General features: G+C 53.6%; 9 protein-coding genes across 9 annotated transcripts; 4 read left to right on the forward strand and 5 right to left on the reverse strand.

The window, feature by feature from the left end:
• Positions 1 to 163: 163 nt before the first annotated feature.
• Positions 164 to 2,096, forward strand: BZA05DRAFT_7564 (uncharacterized protein). The gene is made up of 2 exons (XM_051488607.1): positions 164 to 1,297; positions 1,351 to 2,096. The coding sequence occupies exons 1-2, from the start codon at positions 486 to 488 to the stop codon at positions 1,979 to 1,981; spliced, it is 1,443 nt and encodes a 480-aa protein (XP_051344160.1). The 5' UTR covers positions 164 to 485; the 3' UTR covers positions 1,982 to 2,096.
• Positions 2,097 to 2,374: 278 nt separating this feature from the next.
• Positions 2,375 to 2,879, forward strand: BZA05DRAFT_381645 (uncharacterized protein). Its single transcript, XM_051482031.1, has one exon. The coding sequence runs from the start codon at positions 2,389 to 2,391 to the stop codon at positions 2,713 to 2,715; it is 327 nt and encodes a 108-aa protein (XP_051344161.1). The 5' UTR covers positions 2,375 to 2,388; the 3' UTR covers positions 2,716 to 2,879.
• Positions 2,880 to 2,917: 38 nt separating this feature from the next.
• Positions 2,918 to 3,378, reverse strand: BZA05DRAFT_7588 (uncharacterized protein). Its single transcript, XM_051488610.1, has one exon. The coding sequence runs from the start codon at positions 3,217 to 3,219 to the stop codon at positions 2,980 to 2,982; it is 240 nt and encodes a 79-aa protein (XP_051344162.1). The 5' UTR covers positions 3,220 to 3,378; the 3' UTR covers positions 2,918 to 2,979.
• On the reverse strand, positions 2,920 to 4,832 carry BZA05DRAFT_381647 (Decaprenyl diphosphate synthase-like protein). Its single transcript, XM_051482032.1, has 4 exons — positions 4,002 to 4,832; positions 3,635 to 3,934; positions 3,482 to 3,578; positions 2,920 to 3,413 (listed from the first exon to the last, which is right to left on the reverse strand). The coding sequence occupies exons 1-4, from the start codon at positions 4,501 to 4,503 to the stop codon at positions 3,323 to 3,325; spliced, it is 990 nt and encodes a 329-aa protein (XP_051344163.1). The 5' UTR covers positions 4,504 to 4,832; the 3' UTR covers positions 2,920 to 3,322.
• A 1,021-nt stretch (positions 4,833 to 5,853) lies between these two features.
• On the forward strand, positions 5,854 to 9,904 carry BZA05DRAFT_381650 (uncharacterized protein). The gene is made up of 8 exons (XM_051482033.1): positions 5,854 to 6,710; positions 6,769 to 6,846; positions 6,905 to 7,073; positions 7,128 to 7,202; positions 7,250 to 8,013; positions 8,062 to 8,155; positions 8,209 to 8,502; positions 8,557 to 9,904. Exons 1-8 carry the CDS (start codon positions 6,346 to 6,348, stop codon positions 9,601 to 9,603), a joined length of 2,886 nt encoding a protein of 961 aa, XP_051344164.1. The 5' UTR covers positions 5,854 to 6,345; the 3' UTR covers positions 9,604 to 9,904.
• Positions 9,905 to 10,459: 555 nt separating this feature from the next.
• Positions 10,460 to 11,499, reverse strand: BZA05DRAFT_381653 (uncharacterized protein). The gene is made up of 3 exons (XM_051482034.1): positions 10,976 to 11,499; positions 10,834 to 10,921; positions 10,460 to 10,758 (listed from the first exon to the last, which is right to left on the reverse strand). The coding sequence occupies exons 1-2, from the start codon at positions 11,410 to 11,412 to the stop codon at positions 10,894 to 10,896; spliced, it is 465 nt and encodes a 154-aa protein (XP_051344165.1). The 5' UTR covers positions 11,413 to 11,499; the 3' UTR covers positions 10,460 to 10,758; positions 10,834 to 10,893.
• Positions 11,473 to 16,281, forward strand: BZA05DRAFT_381658 (autophagy-related protein 11-domain-containing protein). The gene is made up of 4 exons (XM_051482035.1): positions 11,473 to 11,986; positions 12,065 to 12,176; positions 12,252 to 13,100; positions 13,149 to 16,281. The coding sequence occupies exons 1-4, from the start codon at positions 11,919 to 11,921 to the stop codon at positions 15,969 to 15,971; spliced, it is 3,852 nt and encodes a 1,283-aa protein (XP_051344166.1). The 5' UTR covers positions 11,473 to 11,918; the 3' UTR covers positions 15,972 to 16,281.
• On the reverse strand, positions 16,268 to 17,081 carry BZA05DRAFT_381660 (cytochrome b5-like heme/steroid binding domain-containing protein). The gene is made up of 2 exons (XM_051482036.1): positions 16,923 to 17,081; positions 16,268 to 16,858 (listed from the first exon to the last, which is right to left on the reverse strand). Exons 1-2 carry the CDS (start codon positions 16,964 to 16,966, stop codon positions 16,411 to 16,413), a joined length of 492 nt encoding a protein of 163 aa, XP_051344167.1. The 5' UTR covers positions 16,967 to 17,081; the 3' UTR covers positions 16,268 to 16,410.
• BZA05DRAFT_381662 (uncharacterized protein) lies at positions 17,082 to 20,682 on the reverse strand. The gene is made up of 4 exons (XM_051482037.1): positions 19,091 to 20,682; positions 18,618 to 19,021; positions 17,793 to 18,564; positions 17,082 to 17,727 (listed from the first exon to the last, which is right to left on the reverse strand). The coding sequence occupies exons 1-4, from the start codon at positions 20,408 to 20,410 to the stop codon at positions 17,569 to 17,571; spliced, it is 2,655 nt and encodes an 884-aa protein (XP_051344168.1). The 5' UTR covers positions 20,411 to 20,682; the 3' UTR covers positions 17,082 to 17,568.
• Between the last annotated feature and the right edge of the window lie 468 nt (positions 20,683 to 21,150).

Raw genomic sequence — 21,150 nt, forward strand, 5'->3', positions numbered from 1 at the left:
CCGTAGATTCTCTATGTTTCCGCAGTAGCAAGGGTTCTTGTGATTTCCTTCCGAATTGAGCGAGAAAAGAAAACACAGTGACCGGGGTGTAAATAAGCCGTTGCACAGGGCAACCAGCTCCTCTGTGTGTGTTGCTCACCGTTGCCGTTGCTCTGTCCCCTCCCCCCCAAAGCCCATCCCCCCAACCCAACCTCCTCACTTTCCTCCTCATCGCTCACTCAATCAATCTGACAACCATCAACCCACATACAACCATTGCCATACCATACCTCGACCCGTCACCGCCACCACCACCACTACCGCGATACATACTACTAAATTCCACACAACTACCACTATAATTTGCCGTCCAATAATCAACTGTCGCTCTCCAACCTTCTCGCGATTCACTTCCGAAGCACCAACTCTATCCGTCGCTTATTCCGTGATTTAAGAAGGTTTAGGGAAAGGATATCACTCGACCTCAACATTCATTAGTGACAAACATGAACACGCCTCCGCGACGGACACGGACTGCCCGCCCGGTTACGCCGACGGCGCCGCGGCTCGCTTCGACCTTCGAGGAATACTCGCCCCGCCGGTCGCTTCGTCTGAAGGATCTCAAGGCGTCGCCGACGGTGACTATTGGAACCCTTTCGCCGCCGCCGTCCTCGCCCCTCGCGGCATCGCCCTCGCCAAAGCAGACAAAGAGAAGGACGACGACAAAGAGGGCGACATTCGCGCTGGATGAGAAGCCTGGCGCGGCAAAGGGGAAGGGCAAGGGGAAGGCGGTGTTTGTTTTGAACGACGAGGAGGAAGGAAAGGAGGAGGAGAGCAAGGACCGGGCATACGCCAGACCGACACTGAGGAACGCTGGTGCTGCGGGTCTGCCGACTCCGAGGAAGACTCCATCGAGGAAGAGGAAGCTTGCGCCGGAACAGGTCGCCAGTTCGGCGCAGGCTTTATTCCCGCCCACAGAAGCGACTTCGTCCAAGAGTACGTCTGCATCGAAGGGAGGATTATTCGGTGTCCGGAGGTCTCGCGCTACTTCCACATCCATTGCGCCGACGAACACTCCTCGTCACAAGTCGGCTGCGGGCACAATCACGGTGGAAGAGGAGACGGAGACCAGCATTGAAATATTCACCGACTCCGTCGAGCGGAGACCGACGTTCGATGCCGACCCCGACAATCCTTTCATCAGTCGACCCGGAGATGAGACGAGATCGACAAAGAAGACCAGGCAGCAGAGAGCCGATAGGTCTAGGAATCGCTTGGGCAATGCGGGCGAAAGGAGCGATGGCATGGTCTATATATTGTGGGTCAAATCTGTCCCACACCTGTGAGATTAATCTAATCGTCCGATGACAGCCGTGGAAAGAGGGTTTTCAAGAGCTTCAGCAAACTTCCGGATACGGATGATCGTGCGGGCTCCGAAGATGTGGACGAAGAAGGCGAAGGATTGAACCCCACCGAGGTCAAGCCGAGGCTTCTCTTCCCGGGCGCTTCACCGGCCACATCTAAAGCAAAGAATGGACTCAAGGACAGCATCATCGCTGAGGAAGAGGAAGTCGACGAGGAGGCGGAAACCGACATCGACGACATGCCGCAATCGCAAACATCCAGCATCATCGTCAAGACCAGGAAAGCCGGTGGGCGTCTCTCAGTATCCCGCATGACTCCCGAAAGCGAGGACGAAATACCGAGCACCACCACCAAGGTCTCGAGTTTCAAGGCCAGACTCGCCGCTGCCGCCGTCGCCGCTTCCTCCTCATCTGCTTCTTCCTCCAAGAAGAGGCTATCCAGCAGCAAGGCGCTATTCGACGATGGTGAAGACGACGCTTGGCACCAGACTTCCGCATCGAAGGGTGGATTCGTAAGTGACGATGAAGTACCAGCTTCATCTTCCAAGACTCGGGGCGTCAAGAGGGGCATCGCTGAGACTGGCCTCACAACGCCAGCGAGCACTGTCCGGAAGCGAACCAGGCGCACCATCTATTAGGCTCCAAGTCCTAATATTTCATTCCTTGCTTTTTTGCGAACTGCTCTTTTACCCTTTTTTCTTTCATTGGCAAAATGCTACCCGACTTACTTTTCTGTAACCATTTTTTTTTCTTGTGTGATCGTAAGTTTTTGATGTTTTGGTTTTTGGTTATCACCCATCCACTCTACTTCTTCTACTTCTTCTACTCTACTTGTTACCTTTTTGTCTGTCTGTCTGTCGTCACTGGATGGGAGTGTGTCTGTGTGTTTTTTTGATTGGTGTAGCTTTTACTTATACCATTGGTCTTCGTTTCGTTCTCGTTCTCGTCTGGTCTGGTCTCTTCTCGTTTCGTTCTCGTCTCGTGTTGTGTTATGATATCTTGTCAGGATGGGTGGGTGGGTGGGTTTTTTATCTTGCTTCTAGCGATGCGATGGATTATGGATTGGATTGGATTGTTGGGCTTGTTTGGGTTATTCGTGGGTTCGTGGGTTCGTGTGGTGGGTTGGTGGGGAAGGGATCTTTCGTTGTGTTGTGTATGCTTGCAGCTTACTTTCTACTTGGATGGATGGTTGGGTGGATGGATGGATGGACTTTTAACTCTTTTGCTTTGCTTTTACTTTACCTTACCTACCCGGCTTTTTCTATCTTTCTATCTGTGTAAACGCTGTGGTGTGGCTTTGTTGTTTTTTGTAATTCGTTACTTTATGGTGGAAGGGGATTGCTATGATTTTTTGGACAGGAATGATGGATGAGGGGAAGGAAGGGGGGTTTAGATGTGGTGGATTGGATTGAGGACAGACAGCGAGTGCGCGATGGGAGAGCTGAGAGGAAGAACGGAGGTGGGTTCATGTGTGTACGTAACGATAAAAATATTATTATCCAACGGCTTTGGTTGCAAGTTGCAATTGCTGTTCAGTCACTTTAGTATTCAGTCACTAGTGTTCAGTTCACGATGATGGTATAAAAATCTATTCCGGTTCCGATTCCCTAGGATCCCTATCCCGATTCCCATCCCATCAATCGATAAAATGGTAGCCCAAGCCGAGCAATTGCCACATCACCACTCTTGCACATGCAAAATGCAAAAACACAACCCGAATCACAAGCCCACAAGCCAGAAAAGCAGAAAATAAAGCAGAATTAACGAAGCAGTTGTAAAAAGATGAAAAAGATAAATGGATAAAAAAAACAGATAGGAAAAAGTGGAAAAAAGAAATAGCACTTCCGCATGCCGAGAAGGGAAGTAGCCAAAACATATGCTCCGACGCCCCCCATCCCCCACCCCCCGCAAGCAAATGAACGAGAAGTACAAACTTTTTTTCGGCGTGAAGTGAATTATGTGTGATGTAGCTATGTGCTTTACCGGCCAAAGCGCATTTCGGTCCTAGCGAAACTGTGGAGGGCTCGGAGAAACACTTGGTAGCCGACGCCGTCGTTGTCGGTCACGTTGCTGAGAGGGAGTGTTAGTTATGTATACTGGCGGAAGGATGTGGGGGGGAGGGGTAGGTGGTATCATACTAGATCTCGGTCAGACGTAGCTGCCACGGTGGGTAGCCTTTCAGTGTGATATTTGACGAGAACAGGACGAGGAGGTCTGGCTCGCCCATGCAGTTTTCTATCCCGTGTTAACACCACCATTCAATCACTCGTGTATTCCTTGAGATCCGGTACCTTTAACCTCAGCATCGATCAACTCGACGCTCACATCCTCACTCGACAATTTCCCACGCTGCGCCATCTCACACAGGGTCTTGGTAAGGTCGACCATGCTCTCGCGGCCATCCTCCTCGGAAATAAACATGACCTCTAGCCCCGTCGGCTCGGAGCCCTCGTCGGTACTGGTATCGTCATTGACGAAAGTGCGAGAGTGCGGAGCGTGAACACGGAGCGTGGGCCTCTCGCGGCCGAAGTACGAGCGGAGCTGCTGGGAAACGGCGCGGTGCGAGGTTGAGATGTAGGATTTCAAGATACCTGCGGATGATGGATGGCGTTAGTCAAGCAAGCGCGCGGGTCGTGGCGCCCGTGAAAGCCCTCATACCTGTCCTTTCGTAGACGCTGAGCCGCGGGATTCCAGCGCTCGCGCACCAACACGCGATCTCGGAAACCTCATCGATGAGCTTGTCCAGGTCTTCTCGCTCGTACTCGAGCACGACGGATAGATGCTTCGGGAACTTGCCACGCTCGCGCAGCTCGGCGACGTCCTTGGCGATCAGCTGCGGCGTGCGGTGGTGGTAGTAGAGGATTGCGAAGACGTGCCCGACGACGAAGTTGTACACCCAGCGGAGCCGTAGGTATATGCTGAAGAGAGTGTAGATTACGAGAAGCACGAATTTGTAGACTTGCGTCCAGAGGAAGGTGCGGATGGGGCCTTGTGGTACAGAGGTGCGTGGGAGGTGAGGGAGCACTAGGCGCTCGCGTTCTAGTGCGTCGGCCGTCTTGGGTTTGCGGGAGCGGAGGGCCGCTTTGAAGGGTTCGGTGCTGAACTGGGAGGGCGCGGTGGAGACCGAGTGGTGGAGTGGGCCGGCGGAGGTGGAGGACATGGCGGGCGGGCGAAAAGGGGACGGGCGAAGGCGGCGACGATGGACGAAGAGCCGAGTGGGTTACGTATTTGAAGTCGGTAACAAGGCGACTTGGTGGAGAAGTGGTGGTCGTCGAGAAGGAACAGAAAATGAGAGACGGGGGGTTAGGACTTCGTGAAGGGAAGATGTATGTACTGTGTAGTACTATACTGGCAGGCGCTGGGCGTAGGATGATGCTGCAGAGGAGGCGGTGCCAGAATTGGCTGACGAGTTGTTGTGCAACGTCGTCGAAACACACGTCGCCAACTGCTATCTAACTAATTCCCGGGCACGCAACGTTAACGCACCTCACTCCACACCCGCCGCAGCAGGAAGCCGGTATGAGTGGTCATGCTAAGCATCAGCCGGAAATTCGGCGACGACATAATTGCACACGTGAAGAATCTACGAAAACGCGAACGAGCCGAACCGATGGCATCCGCTTGAGAGACTTGGCTCTTTTCGCTTCATTTCATTTTTTCATTTTTCATTCTTTTATTTCATTTTTTGTGGAGGCTCAACAGAGAGGGATCCGGATTACTCTACCGGCCTTCCGACTCATCCGTCCGCGTCAGGGATTGTGCGAAGCGTAGTGGGTGAACATTCAAGGACGGGCAGAGCATGCCCGCGAACCGTGAGGACAAAAGTAGAGTCCAGGCCGTATGTTGAGCGTCTGTGTGCCGGCCAGGTTTTGCGTTTGAACGAGTGAACGTTAAACGCAACGTTAAAGGTTACTCTATGTGCCAATACTATGCACGTACTTGGGAGTTGGTATCTGTCGCGAATGCATGAAGCTCACCTCGAAATGCACATCCAGCCCTACGCTTCTTATCGGACACAATTTCCCAAAGATTGAGATTATCAGGTGACTACCAGGCGAGATCGCCTTCGTGCGAACTGGCTGCCTTCCTGCCTTCTCCAGACTCCGGCAGCGCAGAGTCGGAATCCGGTGCGCCTGCATCTCGTTTTTCTCGATGATGTTTGAAGTTGCAAGACCTCGGGACCCTTGCATCCACTGGCGGCGGCGCCGTCAGGAACGGATACGAACGTGAGACATCATCGCCAAGGCCGGACATCGAACCTTTCCCGGACTCCGCAGAAACAAACCAACTTCGACGACAACGCCTTCCAAAGCTCGGCGTCGGGGCGGTGTCGATGGCGGGCCACGCGGCGCCCAGAGCGGACAGTCTGCGATTGAGGTCTTTGTACTGGTGTCGGAGTCCGTCTAGCGGGCTTTGGGCGATGGGTGCAATTTTAGAACTCGACAGGGAAATATGACAAGATACGGAAAATCGGCTAGAAACCAACGGGGCAAGTGATCTACATGCTCGTCCAGAGAGCTGCGTCTGGTGGCATGGAACATGTGAGTAGGGCAATTCTTGAACTGCTTCTCTCCATCATCATCCGTTCGTTCGCGCGCGCCCTTGCTGCAACCTCCCACAAACCTGTCTGGTGATCATCTACTCTGCAAATACGCTCCACTCGTTACTGTCGCTCGTTGATTACTTTCCGAACCCCCGCCCCGTCCACCACTGCTTCGAACTCCGTCCTGTCACCTCCGGAGAAGAAGAGACTCCGCCGCTTCCCATACCCACCGCCCGGACGAGAGCTCATCCATATAGTACTTTCAAGGAGTGGGTCTCCGTCTACGCCTTGAATGCCTTTGTACCGACCCCTGACCTGACTTTCGGGAACAACTTAGACTCCCACCTCCAGACGCCCAGAAAACCCTACTCGTCAAGTCAGCTACGAGCATATCGTTGCTGTGATACCGGCTTCCAAAACTACATTCCGGACTTTCGGTTCGGGTTTACGGCGGGCGCGATGGGTGCGATGGTAGAGGAGTCGTGTCAGATCACGACGGGATGGTCGTTAATACGACCTCGGGACGATGCGCTCGATAATTTTCTGAGCATGCTGCAATCGCCGTTCCAGCAACAATTCACGACTCATGCCTTCTTAGCATCGCTGGGATCGTCCCTTGGAATATCGATGCTGGTGCTAGCAGCCTTCTGTCTACTACGGCCTTACAACTCACTAGTGTACGCACCGAAACTACGATACGCAGATGAAAAGCGCGCTCCGCCGGTGATCGGCAAAGGATATTTCTCGTGGACGCAGCCGCTGATTAAATGTCACGAGGCGGATTTGGTGGATAAGATCGGCATGGATGCGACTATTTTCCTAAGGTTCGGTGGTTCTAAGGCAGGAAAATTAAACGGCAGGAGCGCTGACGGGGTGAAAAAGGTTTATGAGACTTTGCAGGACACTCTTTTTCTACCTGGGTGTATTGGGATGCGTTGTTATGATTCCGGTAAACGTTAGGTGAGTTGAACGCTCTTCGCGATCAAAACTTCCCTAAATTCTAACGGTTTTCATCAAGTTGTAACCTCAAGAGTGCACACTTCCAATCTATTGATTGGAACATGGAGCAGAGCTGGTATGTCCTCATGAGTCCCACATTCACGTGGGGAAGGTGTATGTGGGCGCATGTAGTCATCTCATACGTATTCACTCTGATCATTTGCTGGGTGCTGTGGCAAAATTACCGAGTGAGTGAACTGTGATGGTTTCCTCCGGGTGAGCGATACTAATCCGGTATCTAGGAAGTGGTCACCCTCAAGAGGACTTACTTCGAAAGCCAGGAGTATACGGAATCTCTGCATTCTAGAACGCTGATGGTGGGCCTGTTGTTTTCTAGAACACTTGAACTTCGCTGACAGCATAGATCTGGCATCTTCCGAGCTCCTACCGCTCTGATGCTGGTCTCAACAAACTCGTCACGAGCCTCCCTGTACCAACCGAGGGCACGGAGAAGTACTCAATTGGAAGGAATGTCAAAGAGCTGCCATCGTTGATGGAAGAGCATGAATATGCCGTCAGGAAACTGGAGAAAGTACTTTCCAAGTACCTGAAGAATCCCAACAGTCTTCCCCCAGTCAGACCAATGTGCAAGCCAGACAAGCACGACAAATCAATGGACAAAAACGCACAGGTGGATGCCATCGAATACTACAAGCACAGGATCGAAACGTTAGAAAGGCAGATTGCGATAGCACGAGGAGGTGTAGATAAGAGAGACGCCACATCGTACGGCTTTGTGAGCTATCCCTCGATTGCCCGCGCCCACATCACAGCCAAGGCCGTTAGAGGAAAGCATCCCAAAGGAACGTCAGTCCAGCTGGCAACGAAGCCGCAAGACATAATCTGGGACAACCTGACTAGATCGAAGGGAAAGCGAAGATGGAACGGATTTATCGGCAATGTCCTGTTTTTTCTCCTCTCGGTTCTCTTCGTAATCCCCAACGTACTCATTGCCGTATTTCTGTCCAATCTCAACAACATCGCCCGGGTCTGGCCGAGCTTCAGCTTCTACCTGATCCGAGATGCGGAGTTTTACGCAGTTGTTCAGGGCTTTCTCGCACCGACCGTCACATCGATCATCTATTTGCTGCTTCCGATAGCTATGAGAAGATTATGTGCGTGGCAAGGGTAAATATGATTCTAAGGATATCGGTTTCGCTTTATTAACGATCATAGGGACATCACGAAATCCTCGCGAGAGAAGCATGTTACACACAAGCTTTATGTTTTCTTCATCATCAACAACTTCATAATGTTCACGTTGTTTGGTGTAAGCATGATCCCCCTCAATTCCACGACCAGCATATTGAAAACCGTGTGCAGACATTGTGGTCCACCGTCAAGCAGTTCATCAATAACGCACAAACCAGCGGCGTTGACTGGGACTCCATCAAAGAGCTACATTTCGGAGATCGGACCGCCATTGCAATCTTTGACATCTCCGTCTTCTGGATCACCTATTTGTTGCAGAGGAACCTAGGAGCGTTGCTCGACCTGGCGCAATTATTCTCGCTGATCGGAAAGAGTTTTACCATACGTTTCTTGTCTCCCACGCCAAGGCAGAAGATCGAATGGTCGGCTCCTCCGTCGTTCGATTACGCCACCTTCTACAACTACGTGAGTTGGGGATGTCTGGTATTTTTCGGGTTGATGGTCACTGACGACTTGTAGTTCCTATTCTATGTCACAATTGCCCTTTGTTTCGCCACTATTCAGCCACTGGTGCTCCCGGTTGCATTCTTTTACTTCCTCGTCGACAGTTTCCTCAAGAAGTACTCCTTGATGTACATCTTTGTGACCAAGGTTGAGAGCGGCGGAACATTCTGGAGGTTCATTTTCAACCGGCTCCTGTTCGCGACTGCATTTTTCAACTGTACGGTTGCCCTTGTCGTCTGGTCGAGATACGACGGACAAACGGCTTCATCTGTTCTTCCGAACCTACTCATCCTGATCTTCTTCAAGCTATATTGCCACCGCACCTTCGATGCCGACACCCGGTTCTACACCCGGACTTCTGGGCGTGAGAGTATCCTCGCCTCCGGCATTGTCAACCGCAAGGACAGGCTTGATATGAGATACAGTCACCCCGCGATCCACAGGAAACTTATGCGGCCGATGGTCCATGGTAATGCGGAACCCTTGATGGCCCAGATCTTCGGACATCAAGCGCCCGAGCAAGGAGACAGCCGCGGAGGAATTGGATTGCAGCCGATGGAACACGGCGTTATCGGAAAGAAGGCTCCGACAGCGGGATTCGAGATTGTCCAAGAGGAGGATATGGATTTCGCTAATTTCAAGGATCGCGCAGAGTTCGGCGAAGAACACGGAGGCGGTGTGCTATATGGAAATGAGAACATGGCGGGAATGATGACGCCCCCGCCAGGCTTTGGCTCTCCGGCGTCGTCTCGTCCGGGTTCTCCGGTGCTGGGTGCTACCGGTCCCCTGGGATACAGAGGCGCCGAGTACTTCCCCGTGACGGGGCCGCCGCCAATGCGATCCCCGAGGCTGTCAGGAGGGTTTTACCCGGCAGGAAATTTCTCACAACAGAGTATTCACCGACCAGAGAGTCCGTATGACTGGTCGCACACCGATGGACGGAGCGAGGCTGGGAGCGTGACGCATCTCTTGCACCAGCAGGGACCGTATAGTCATCACCACCATCACCAGAATCTCACAGATCACCGCGAGGATCACGAGTACAGGGGGGTTCAGAGGTAGATATTATGCAGATATTGTAGGTAGCTTCAGATTTGGGTATTGATTGAACATCTTTGTCTTGTCTTGTCTTGTATGGCTTGAGGGGCACGCGGAGTTTGGGGTTTCTATTATTTTGTATTTTGTAGAACTACATTTTTTTCTTTCTTCCCCGGCTGAGATTTTGGGTCGGTTCTGTGTACAGAAAACTTGGGAATGGGGGCTTTCGGTTTGACTGTACGATACGAGTAAGATTTATACCTATGGTACTGGGTGATGCTTATGTGAACGCGAGATGATATGGATGAGAATCTTTATAAATTACTGTCGATGAAGTGTTCGAGAATCGAGATCAAGTGAGTATGATAAAAATAGTCACCGTCGATTTGAGTCAAGCTTCGGGATTTTCCAACTCTGGATGGACCAGAGTCATCAATTTCGCTTCAGAGTGATAGAGCACGCTACTAGCACCACAAAGAGCCCTTAGCCCTAAGCCCTAGGAGCGGCAAAAATTAAGCGGTTACCCTGCCCCAGACCAAGTATATAATGCCGCCTTCCCCCACACCCCTCTTCTCTCAGCATCTTAGTGCTCGGGCAGACGAGTCTCAGTGAGGATTTAATCCGAGAGCTTGTTATTGCTGGTTGAAAACTATAACCTTGACCGCTCCTTGCCTGCTTCGGCGGCGTGAGGGAATTTTTTGCCTTTTTGTTCTCTTTGAGGGATACATTTTTTCATCAGCCTCCAGGTCGCTGACGTGGGGTTGAAGAAAATATTTATTCTCAGAGTGGGTGATACTGATGTTGTACGTCGCGTGTGACGATGTTTGTTATCCTTGTGTATCATAAAAGAGGCGACTCGAAGCTCCATATCAGGGAAACATTTGCGCAATGGGTCGCGTCCTTGCTACAGTGTCGCGTGTCTATCGTGCGGTCGCATGTTGCTCTCCCTTCGAGATCACGACTCCTGAGGATACGTGCATCGCCACATCGAAACTCACACTTCGACCCGGCTCTCTGCCGTCTTCGAACCTTTCACTTGACGCGAAGTGAGATCCGATCACCTGCAGCATCGTCAATAGGTCGGAGTTCCTTAAACTTTCGCGATATTTCACCGCACAAGCCGTCCCTGTGCCCTCCGTTCGCCACTCGAAGTGCAGACTTCGTACAAACCTCTCCTTCGTATCTACCGCCCTTACACCACAGAGCCGCTGTGTTCACGTTTGTCCTCGATTTACGTTCTGACCTTTCCACCAGGACAGCTCCCGAGTCCCACCTGTATCTCTGCCCAGATGATGACACCGCGTGCGGGAGTGTTCAGGGGTGGGAATCTACAAATGATGCTGTAGGAACCCACGGGTACAAGCACGAATACGACCCGCGATCCTCACGCTTTCAGGTTTCGTCACTCCTCCTAAGCCAGTGGCCACGTATCCCCACGGTGACGCGAAACAGTACCTTTACATTCGACCGATGCCCTACGATCCGTACATAGTCCCCGCAGCCTCCCGTTCCCCAGGTGCTGAGCTGGCAGGCAGGCCGTTCGGTTTCCCGCAGAACGTGCAGAGGATCAAAATGGAATGTAGATACACAGAACCCCCCCCCATTGATACTCGAACGCAGCCCTGTCTGCAGCATCGTTAGTCCAGGGCTGCAGTGCAGGCTCAGGGTCTTCCCCTGTTTGCCCGTTCTGCCCTGCCTTCTAGAGATTATGGCTGGCTGTTGGTGCAGGGCGAGAGACTGTTTCCTCGAATCCTGCGGAGAGTGAACTTGAAGGCAAACAATCATCGATGTCCACGTGAGCAACATGATAGAACATAGAAGGCCGCGGACCATGGACCATGGACCATAGATCACCCTCCAGCCTTCCGTCGCAAGGCAAGCGAAGTCGGCTCTCGAGTGGGCGTGTGTGATGGCCGCCAAGTCTGCGCACGTGCCGTCAGACCCGCTAGGCCACATCAGTGCTGGCTCATGTACCTCTAGCGGCGGCGCTGTCGAATGAGCACATTCGCCCAACAGCTGCCTCCACCGAGCTCTCTTTAGCACGACCTTTCACGAACCCACTATAACTTTTTGTCTTTCCATCATCATCAAGCCGCCTCAACACCCAGCCAGGAACTATCTGTTCACCGCCGAAAAAGGGACGGAAAGACAAAAAACTACAACTCCCTCTCTGTGCGTGCGTGTGTGCTGTGTGCTGTGTGTGTGGTCGAAACGAAACGCGCGCGACCCTCCCACGCTCCCACCCCGCCGCCTCCGCTTTCTCCGTGTTCTCTCGCTCTCTTTGTTTTTCTTCGTTTTCCCAGAGTTGCGTGCGGGAGTAGTAGCAGCAACGCAGCTGGATGTCGTTGTCGATATACACCGCGCACGTAGGAGGGGTTCTGCAAGCCGATGGAAATACTTTTGCCTCGTACGTCGTTGCTATGGGGTGGGGGGAAGAGGGCGGGGAACGCAGATGGAGGGGGAGAGGCCGCTAACAGGTCGAAAGCGTCGACGAACTCCGGAAATGGATCGAGCAGAAGACGCGGCTACCGACGTCATGTCAGATACTCATGACAGCGCGGGGCACGAACGTGCGCGCAAATGTGCTGTCGAACGAGGTAGTTACCTCCGCGCCTATTGTCGCTACTACCTCGATAAAGCCGAACCTAACGTAACGGGCTGTCTGTCTGTAGAGAGAGATATTTTTATACGACCGGAAACAGCTCGAGCTGAACTCGATACCTCCCAGCGAACCCCTCCCGAAGCTGCCGGCCATCACCCCGTTCCCCGATGACCTCGAATCGGAAACCGACATGTCCTCGTGGCGGCTGCTATTCAAGAAGCGCAAGGCGTGGGCGGAATCGGTCCTCGCGCACACGGAGCGACTGACGCAGCGGATCCGCGAGACCGATGCGGCGACGAAGACCATCCAGCGGTCGGTCGCGGTGGCGTTTACGAATCTGGAGACGCATTCGGTGGGGCTGGGGAATTCGCTGACGAAACTACGGGAGTGGGCGGACGGCGTGATGGATGATCGGGAAAAGGCGCTGAAGGGGTGGGAGCCGGCGGTGCGGCAGCTGCTCCGCATGCCGGTGCATGAGGAGTTTAAGAAGTATGGCGTGGATGAAAAGGGTGCCCGCAAGGTCAATTGTTTGTCCGACTTCTTCGATATCAAGGAGGTGCAGACGGCGGCGGCGACGGCGGCCATTCTGGCACAGAGGTTCGAGAGGGAGATTCACGAGTTGGGGAATAACATCGAGGATATCTGCGCCAGGACCGTCAACCTCAAGACGGCGATCCAGCAGTCGGGAAATAAGGCATCGTTGAATGTGGAAGAGCAGCTTAGTGGGCTTGTTGAGGAAGTCAGTCTACTTGTGAACAAGATCCGCACAGATAACGAGTATGCGAGGACTCTGCAGGGCCCAAAGTCGGCTTCAGCTGCTTCCAAGCGCGCCTATGCGTCTACGACCGACTATCTTCCAGGGCTAACCGCGGTCGCGGCTGATTTCGGGAAGCTTTTCATTGCTGCGTGCGAACGCAAGGTTTGTTTCATGCAATCATTTGCCGTGCTATTCTGACTTGGCCTCTAGAACGCCGTGAGTGTAACATGCCACGACCACCTCCAGAACATTGCTGTCATACAATCGATATCGGCGCCTATAAATCCTCAGATCAACAAGCTAGACTCGGCATATCAGGAAGAGGATAGTCACTTTCAGCTCTTGTCGCTCGTTGAACAGCTGCCGATATCCTACGGATTGCTTCTCATCGAGTGTGTCCGGCGAAGGGAATGGTCAGAGAAGTTCCAGCACAACGGTCAGAAGCTGGCTGAAGACTTGGCCTCAATCAAAGAAGACGAGGAAAAGCGACGGCGAAAGTGGCAACGGAGCACTGGGCTATTGCTGCCATTCGAGCTCGGCGAATCACAGATATTACGAGCAGAGCTCAACACCAGAGGTGATGCAAGCGGCGGGCTTCCTAAGGTCACTCGACAAGATGTCGAGGCCTATCTTGATTCTCTTAAAGCTGTTGGCGGCATGGATGTTTTTTTGAAGGATCTCACGCAAGCGCTGCAAGCGCTTGACCACCCTTCCAAGCGCATAAACAAGCGGCTAAAGGGATTCAAGATGGGTAGCATCCATGAGGCGGGCATGATGGGTTCTTCATCTATTCTCAGTGGCCGGAACGATGAGGAAGTGAAGATTCTTCGCGCCGATAAGGAGCAACTGTCCGAGAGAATTAGGGGCTACGAATCTCGGATACGGAAGCTGGAAGATCTTTTACACCGGGGAAGGACGGCGGGCGGGGCTCCATATCCGACCAATAACCCGACTGGACGTCCATCGACCCCGGCGCTGTCGCAGCCATTCCCTTCGAGCCTGCCACCGGCGCACTCTCCTGAGCAGACTTCCGCCAGGCCGGCTACGGCACAGCACCGCTCTTCGTTGGACAATGCGTTGGAAGCTACCTACAAGGCACGGATAGTGGAACTGGTGGCGGAATTGGCGGCGGAGAAGGAGAGGGCTGCTGAGCTCCAAAAGATGGCGTCCGAGAACACGGAATCCGAGAAGGCGGTTATGAATGCCAAGATAATGCAGGCGGACGAGACAAAGAGGGACCTGTTTGCGAACCTAGAAACGACGGTGCAGCAGAATAACATTGAGAGGAAGGCGCTGACGTCGGAAATCGAGGAGCTCAAGGAGAGGCTAGACAGTACCTACGAAGAGCTGGATCGGCTCGAGGAGGAGAAAATAAAGCCTTTGGAACACGAGTTGGAACTTGTAGGCGGCGAGTTGTCGCATCTCCGGGAGGATATCGAGAGGGAGGTCCAGAGGAACGGTTCACTGGTCGAACAACTGAGGGCTGCGGAGCTGCAAGCGGATATCGAAATCAACGGCTTAAGGGCGGAACTGGAGAGTCAAATTCAGCATACGGAGGAGGAATCGTGGAGGGCCGAAGAAGCTACCGCCGCGCTGACTGAATCTGAAAAGTCGAAGGCAGAGATGGCTGAGCAGATTGCTGGATTGGAGAAGGAGCTCGTGGATACCAGGACCGCTCTGAACACTGGCAGGGAGTCGCTGCTGGGTGCCATGAAGAGGGCTCATGGTCATCTTTCGCTAGATGATGCCCCAGATGACCTCAACGCCATGATGGATCTGCTTGAATCTTTGATATCACAGACAGTGGTCCACAACAAGGAACTGAACGAGACTGTCGAAGCGGAGAAAGCGAATTCGGCTGCTCTGCGAGGAGAGAAGGAGTTCCTGCAGAACCGTTTGGACTCGCGCACCCTCAAAGCTAAAGACCTTACTCAGCGGCTATACACACATAATGCTCGATCGATCCAACTGCTCGAGTCCCTCGGCTATAGAGTGGTGCGTGGGGAAGACTCGGTGCAAATACTCAAGGTACCTCGCAACAGCGCTAATAGCGATTCGACCGTGCTCACCAAGAGCACTATCATGCCTGCTGGAGGAAACACCGCACAAAAGACTTCCCCGCTGCGCCTAGAAAATGCCCCTGCTGTGGAAGACATCGGCTTGCTGTACTGGATGGAGAGCCCTGATAGTGACACGGAATCCGAGAAATACAGCAAGTATCTTAAGACGATAGTCGCCTTCGATCTCGATGCCTTCAGCGAGACAATCATCAACCGGGTGAAGAAGGCAGAGCAAGATGCCCGGCAACTCATGAAGCAAGGTCGTGCCTACCGCGAAAAATACTACCGCGCGCGTGATGAGGCGAGCGACAAGATTGCCTTCAAATCCTTCAAATCCGGCGACCTCGCCCTCTTCCTTCCGACTAGAAATCAGAAAACACGTCCATGGGCGGCCTTCAACGTTGGTGCGCCCCATTTCTTCCTTCGCGAGCAGGATTCCCACAAGCTCGCCTCCCGTGACTGGCTCCTCGCCCGCATCAGCAAAGTCGAAGAGCGCGTGGTTGACCTCTCCCGCTCGACCGCATCAATCAACCTCCCGCACGGCATCGAGCGCTCCTCTATCGGCGGACACTCTTCCGGCGGAGAATCAATCGATGACGAAAACCCATTTGAACTCTCGGACGGGTTGCGATGGTACCTACTGGACGCCACGGAGGAAAAATCCGGTGCTCCATCCACCCCCGGACTCTCTGCCAGCACTGTCGCCTCTGCAAACGTCGACGTCAAGGGCTCCCTCAAGTCCAGGAAACCAAATACAGGGGCCAAGAAGAAGCTCTCGGAGATCACGACGGAACACTCGCGTAGGAGTAGCAGTGGCAGTCAGAACCGTGCAGAGGCACTTGAGGAGGTCCATGAAACCATCGCAGCCCTCGAGCCACCACGTACGCCAGTCGAGAAGATTGCGGCCAGCATCAGAAGTCGCGCTAGCAGTATCAGATCCGCGACGACGCAGGAGCCTCCTATGCAGCGGTAGTTGGCCGTTTACTGGATTTGGGTCTGCTTTGGGTTTGCTTTGTTCTGCGGGGTTTTTTCTGTTTGTGCATTGGTTTCTTTATTTTCCTTAGGATAGGATAGGATAGGCTGGGTCAGGTTGGACTTCCCATTGTCATTGTCAGTTGTTCAATTAGCGGTTTTGTTTCCGTTCCGTTTTCATTAGGGAGTCGGAAGGGCATTTTGGTGTTGCTAGTGAGGGTGGGAATGGGAATTTGAGCTTTTTGTTTGGTTATTGTGTGGGGTGATTACGATGGTGGAATCGAACTGGACGGTGAATAAGGGTGGAGTGAAATATATTGCAATCTCAAAGACCACGAGGCGCAAACAGTAGCCGTAAACAGCGACGTGAATTTACGATGAAGCTGAACAAACAAAGATATCTCCATTAAACCCCTCTCGCAAAGACAACATGACCCATCCTACTCCTCGCCCTCATTGACCAGCCGTCCCACAAGCAAGTACTTGCCCTCGAAATGTGCGGCCCACTCCTTCAGCGAGCCCCTCTCTTCGTCGGTCAGATCGACCAGCAGGTCCAGCGGCATATCGACGTCGGTGAGCATATCCTCGTCGAAGCTATTCTTTGCGAGGCCACGGCTGGCGTCTCTGCCGGCGAAATTACTGTAGGGGCCGCCAGGCCCGTAGAAGCTCTTTCCGGCGGTGACGTCAAAGACCTTGCCCTGGACGCCGAGCATGACGCGCGGGTCGTCGACGCCGTTGAACGGGCGCAGCGTCGAAGGCGTAAACGTCTTGAAGACCATCGGCGCGGAAGCCGCGAGCGTGGGTGCGGCGGAAGGCCGCAGCCGCGTGTACACCAGGTACAGGAACAGCGATAGCAGAACCGCGTTCACGGGCGTAAACACGCTGAGGCTACGTGGCGGCGAGATAGTCAGTACCGTGTGTGCGTGCGTGCGGATTGGAGTGGCCTGCGTACGCCTGCGCCTCTGAGGAGTCTGTGGGAGATGTTGAGTGCGCCATGGTTGCGGTGGGAGATCGGTGGGAGTCGGGGTCGTGGGGAGGGTGGAATTTGTGCGTGGTGTGTGGAGAAAGACGCTGCAGTGACGGAGGTGGTTGCTGATATGTACCTGGGTGAGACACCTTGTGCCAAGCCTGATACCTCTCTCGATTCTCTGGCTACTCGTACGTACCGGCCGGGAGGAGTGAGCCGATTGCGGTGGAGCCGAATCGAAGGACTTTCTATGGATGCTGGGTAGGCTGCGAACATACATACAAACTAGCGACGTCTCTAGATATACAACTGCCAGCTCTAAACCTTCATATATACAGCTATCCACCAACAGCAGCAAACACTGGATGATTCCTCCCTCCACCAATCCAGGCCCATCCATACGTCATTCCTCCTCTCATCCCAAAGAACCAGCTAAACAAAGACCATTGCAAGCAGAAGAAGGGAAAGTAAGTATTATCGACACTGAGAACTAAACTATCCTAAAAAACCCCACAAAAGAAAAACCAATTGCTCCCGCTAATGCAAAAAAAACAAAGAAAAAAAACTTAGAGCCCAAAAAATAATACACAAGAAAAAGAAAAAAAGGTACAATGTAAGGGAGGGAAATAGATTAGGTGGGTGCGTTAGATAGTTCGTCTAAGAGCTTCCTTGAAGCTCTGGAAATAAGCGATGAGACCTTTTTCACCTCTTGCTGTGCCAGCTGCCAGTCGCCAGCATTCACTGCGTCCCGAATGCCGGGGAAGTAGGATACTTCATTGGAATTCTCGGCCTGGTGGAGATGTCAATGGTGGTTCCGGAGTTAGAGGAAGGAAGGAAGGAAGGATTGCTACTCACATCGGGGCCCATGACCATATGCCTGAACCACTCACGACCTGGTGCTCGACCTCCGGGTGCGTGCAGGTCCAACAGGTGCTTATCGAAATTTCCCATGCGGATACTTCTCGAGCGTCGCTGAGAAACCGCCCATTCATCCGTCTGGACGTACATGCCTTCGAGGTCCTGAGCCATCCACCCCTCGTTCATCTGCGTAAACTTGACGATATGTCCTTGACCGGTTTCGATCGCCTTCACCAGTGGTTGCATGTCCAAGCTTGCGCCCGGTGCTTGCTTGACCTTCTCTTGAACCCAGTCGCGCAGTTTCTCGGTCTGTTCTTGAAGAATATACGAGTACGCCATCATGTCTAGTGGGATGATCGGATGATCCGCCATTTCCAGAGCAAGGAGGATCAGAATCTTTGCGAGTGCCTCGTGATAGGCGAACGCTGGGTCGACGATGCTCTTCATCCAGGCAAAATTGTCGTAGCAGCTGTGGGACGGAACGCCTCTACCGGAAAAAGAGAGGTCGACGGACGAAATGCCGGCATGGTGTTGGAAAGCAGTGTAGTCACCGCCGGCACCGAGGCCCGGCATTTTCCGGCTATCCCATGTGGTGTTGAGCAGCTTATGGGATAACGGGTCCGGCACACGACCGAGCACCTTCTTCACCGCGTATTGCATGGCCGGCGAGCCGGCGGCAGTGAAATCAGTGCCTGTTACGGCTGCGTCGAGGTTGATGTAAGCTATCACGTTGTCCCGAATAACATCGCCGATTTCCTCAACGAATTCTCTGCTTCAATTAGCAAAATGGACACCGACGGCCTCAGCGCCGGATGCACTTACGTCGAGCCGATGAGATTATACTGCGAAGCATCCCAGTTCGCAAAGACGATGGTCCGGAGAGGTCTCCAGCCAAACTCCATCATCTTTCCGAACACTCTCGCGACCTCGAGCATGATAGCCGTACCCGAGTTCGGATCGCTGGCACCAAAGCACCAAGCATCTCGATGGTTACCGATGATGACTTTCTCCTCAAGGGGATCGGTCCCTTTGATCTCGCCGAGGACATTCCAGATGGGCTGACGGTCCTTCTCGACCTGTTCGTTTTGCAGATGAATGACTGGCGATTGTTCGATCGATCCGGTCCAGTACTCATCCACCTGCGGCACTCCGCCAACCCAATCTTCCTGAACCCTGCGGCCTTTCCCTTTGATTGCTTGCAGGAGTGGTCGGGCGTCTTTGTATGACTGTCATTTAATCGTCAGCTCGGGTACATACATTAACCGCGTGCACACGTGTAACTTGTCGGGACGTACCAGCGGCAACGAGGGGATATTTAACAGCCCCGGGTTGTTTTCTTTGGATACCCTTTCGGTCGTGGGCAAGCTTGGAAATCCAGGAGTCAAAACATCACCCATGACCAAGCTCTTCAAGCTCACACTCCCCCTCTGCACCGCGTTCTCGGGCCAATCCCATCCTTCAGTCTTCGGATCCGTAAACAGCAATGCTCCGGCCGCGCCGTGTTGCTCAGCAGCCAAGATCTTCCGCGCAGTGTCACTCTGCGTTCCTCCGTGCCGCATCAACACCACCGCACCCTTCACCGAGATGCCCTGCGACTGCAGCAACGCAAAATCGGCTTTCGAGCCGTAGTTCGCATACACAACTGGCCCTTTGACGGTCCCCGACTTCGAATGTCCATGGAACACCAGGGTGTTTTCCGGCGGTCTTTTATCGTTCGACGACTCCTTCAGTGTCGGTTCCTCCAGCTGCGCCTCCCACTTGGGCTCGTCCATCCACACCCTGCGGCCACCAGGCTTCGGGTAGTTGAGGTAGACATCGTACTGCATCCTCTCAGTCTTGAACCCAAAGCTCGAGAACTCCCCCTGCACGTACTTGGCTAGCACGTAGTCCCCCTCCGTGCCAGCCATGTGGTCGAAAGAGCTGATGTATTCCAGCCAATGCTTGATGTGCTCCCTCTCGATACCGCGTTCCGCATACGACCGCACACTTTCCGGATCGAACGGCCCCAGGTACTCGGAACCCACCGAACGAAAGCTAAACACATCCGTCGCCAGCAGCACGTAAACGACGATCAGCGAGACCACGACCGCGAGCAGCCTATACACCGGCACCATCGCGGCACTATTAAGGTCTGCACAGCACGGTATCGACGGAACAGCAGGCAGGCGACACCGCATCCCGGCGAACGGATTCGGCACCGACCACCTCGATGTGATAGAGCTGAACCTTTTCGTGAACGACAACCTCAGCCCGCCGCCAACGCCGCCGCGCTCCGCCGCATCCCCGTCCATCACTTCCATCTGTATCATTTCCCTCGCCAAGCTCTCGGCACTCGACCTCGGCGACGCAAACTCCTCCAGAAACGACGACTCCATCGAGCTGCGCACGCTCTCCACCGTCGGCGCCCTGTACCCGTCCGCCCGCGTCGCGGACGGGCCCCCCGAGCCCCCCGGCGATGACTGCTGTAGCAACCCCGCCGACTCGCTCGTCTCGACGCCGCCGACGACGCCGCCATACTCGCTCGCGGCGCGCGACGACGACCCCACCGCCTCCTCGTACGTCGGGATCGGCAGGTTCCGCCCCAGCATCGCCGGTGTCTTCTCGTTGTCGGGCATCGGTCTCGGTCGGCTCGGTTCGGTTCGCTATGTACGCACGCTACGATCTCGGTGTGTCTGTGGCTGTGTCTGTCTTGTGTGCGTCTTGTGTGTGTGTGTCTTGTCTTGTCGGGGGTGCCCTTTATTCCGTGGGCATGTAGGTAGAGTGGAAAAAGATAATCGTCGATGGAAGGAGCGGATGGTCGAGTGTCACAGACTACTCATTCGTATGGGTATACCGTAGGTAATTGGGCGGGTTGCTGTGGTGGTGGTGGTGGTGGTGGTGGTGGTGGGCGGGGACGCGCTGGCTATACTATAGTACCGTATGTACCGTGCTTTCCTTCCTGTTGCTGATGTTATCTCAGGAGGTTGCTTGCTACTGCTGCTGCCATGGAAGGCACGGCGTGGCACACCCCTGTTGGGAATTTGGCAGCACCGAGCTGACGAGTAAACTGCTGCTAACTAGATACCCTAGCGGGCTCTAGAGTAACTCTGGCATGGCATGGCATAGCACCGTTGTGGGGATGCCGGGATTGGCAGATCATCAGATATCACCAGCTTGTAGTTAACCCACGCTCCTGAGTATATGCTCAGAGCGCCGGTGCATATGCATAATTACAGTGGGCTATACATTGATGTTCTCTCACTTTCTCACACTCTCACAGTAGAATGCCAGTAGTAGAGTAAATACGGTGGTTTACTAATGGTACCGTCGAACGCAATGATGATTAACCCGGGAAACAAAATGAAAAAAGTCCATA

The sequence above is a fragment of the Tricharina praecox genome (genome assembly GCF_024521635.1).
Source record: "Tricharina praecox strain CBS 144465 chromosome Unknown BZA05scaffold_1, whole genome shotgun sequence".
Lineage (NCBI taxonomy): Eukaryota > Fungi > Ascomycota > Pezizomycetes > Pezizales > Pyronemataceae > Tricharina > Tricharina praecox.

Bases quoted from the DNA above. Each gene is read 5' to 3' on its own strand.
- BZA05DRAFT_381647 (XM_051482032.1), bottom strand. From the start codon at position 4,503: ATGTCCTCCACCTCCGCCGGCCCACTCCACCACTCGGTCTCCACCGCG. The intron at 3,935-4,001 runs GTATGAGGGCTT...CATCATCCGCAG, and splicing joins CAGCGTCTACGAAAGGACAG to GTATCTTGAAATCCTACATC. The intron at 3,414-3,481 runs GTATGATACCAC...ACTCCCTCTCAG, and splicing joins CTACGTCTGACCGAGATCTA to CAACGTGACCGACAACGACG.
- BZA05DRAFT_381662 (XM_051482037.1), bottom strand. From the start codon at position 20,410: ATGCCCGACAACGAGAAGACACCGGCGATGCTGGGGCGGAACCTGCCG. The intron at 19,022-19,090 runs GTACGTCCCGAC...ATTAAATGACAG, and splicing joins ATATCCCCTCGTTGCCGCTG to TCATACAAAGACGCCCGACC. The intron at 18,565-18,617 runs GTAAGTGCATCC...TAATTGAAGCAG, and splicing joins TATAATCTCATCGGCTCGAC to AGAATTCGTTGAGGAAATCG.
- BZA05DRAFT_381653 (XM_051482034.1), bottom strand. From the start codon at position 11,412: ATGGTCCGCGGCCTTCTATGTTCTATCATGTTGCTCACGTGGACATCG. The intron at 10,922-10,975 runs CTGAAAGCGTGA...GTGGGTTCCTAC, and splicing joins CTTAGGAGGAGTGACGAAAC to AGCATCATTTGTAGATTCCC.
- BZA05DRAFT_381645 (XM_051482031.1), top strand. From the start codon at position 2,389: ATGCGATGGATTATGGATTGGATTGGATTGTTGGGCTTGTTTGGGTTA.
- BZA05DRAFT_381658 (XM_051482035.1), top strand. From the start codon at position 11,919: ATGTCGTTGTCGATATACACCGCGCACGTAGGAGGGGTTCTGCAAGCC. The intron at 11,987-12,064 runs GTACGTCGTTGC...ACAGGTCGAAAG, and splicing joins GATGGAAATACTTTTGCCTC to CGTCGACGAACTCCGGAAAT. The intron at 12,177-12,251 runs GTAGTTACCTCC...GTCTGTCTGTAG, and splicing joins CAAATGTGCTGTCGAACGAG to AGAGAGATATTTTTATACGA.
- BZA05DRAFT_381650 (XM_051482033.1), top strand. From the start codon at position 6,346: ATGGGTGCGATGGTAGAGGAGTCGTGTCAGATCACGACGGGATGGTCG. The intron at 6,847-6,904 runs GTGAGTTGAACG...GTTTTCATCAAG, and splicing joins ATGATTCCGGTAAACGTTAG to TTGTAACCTCAAGAGTGCAC. The intron at 7,203-7,249 runs GTGGGCCTGTTG...CTGACAGCATAG, and splicing joins TGCATTCTAGAACGCTGATG to ATCTGGCATCTTCCGAGCTC.
- BZA05DRAFT_7588 (XM_051488610.1), bottom strand. From the start codon at position 3,219: ATGTTTTGGCTACTTCCCTTCTCGGCATGCGGAAGTGCTATTTCTTTT.
- BZA05DRAFT_7564 (XM_051488607.1), top strand. From the start codon at position 486: ATGAACACGCCTCCGCGACGGACACGGACTGCCCGCCCGGTTACGCCG. The intron at 1,298-1,350 runs GTGGGTCAAATC...GTCCGATGACAG, and splicing joins GATGGCATGGTCTATATATT to CCGTGGAAAGAGGGTTTTCA.
- BZA05DRAFT_381660 (XM_051482036.1), bottom strand. From the start codon at position 16,966: ATGGCGCACTCAACATCTCCCACAGACTCCTCAGAGGCGCAGGC. The intron at 16,859-16,922 runs GTACGCAGGCCA...GCCGCCACGTAG, and splicing joins GACTCCTCAGAGGCGCAGGC to CCTCAGCGTGTTTACGCCCG.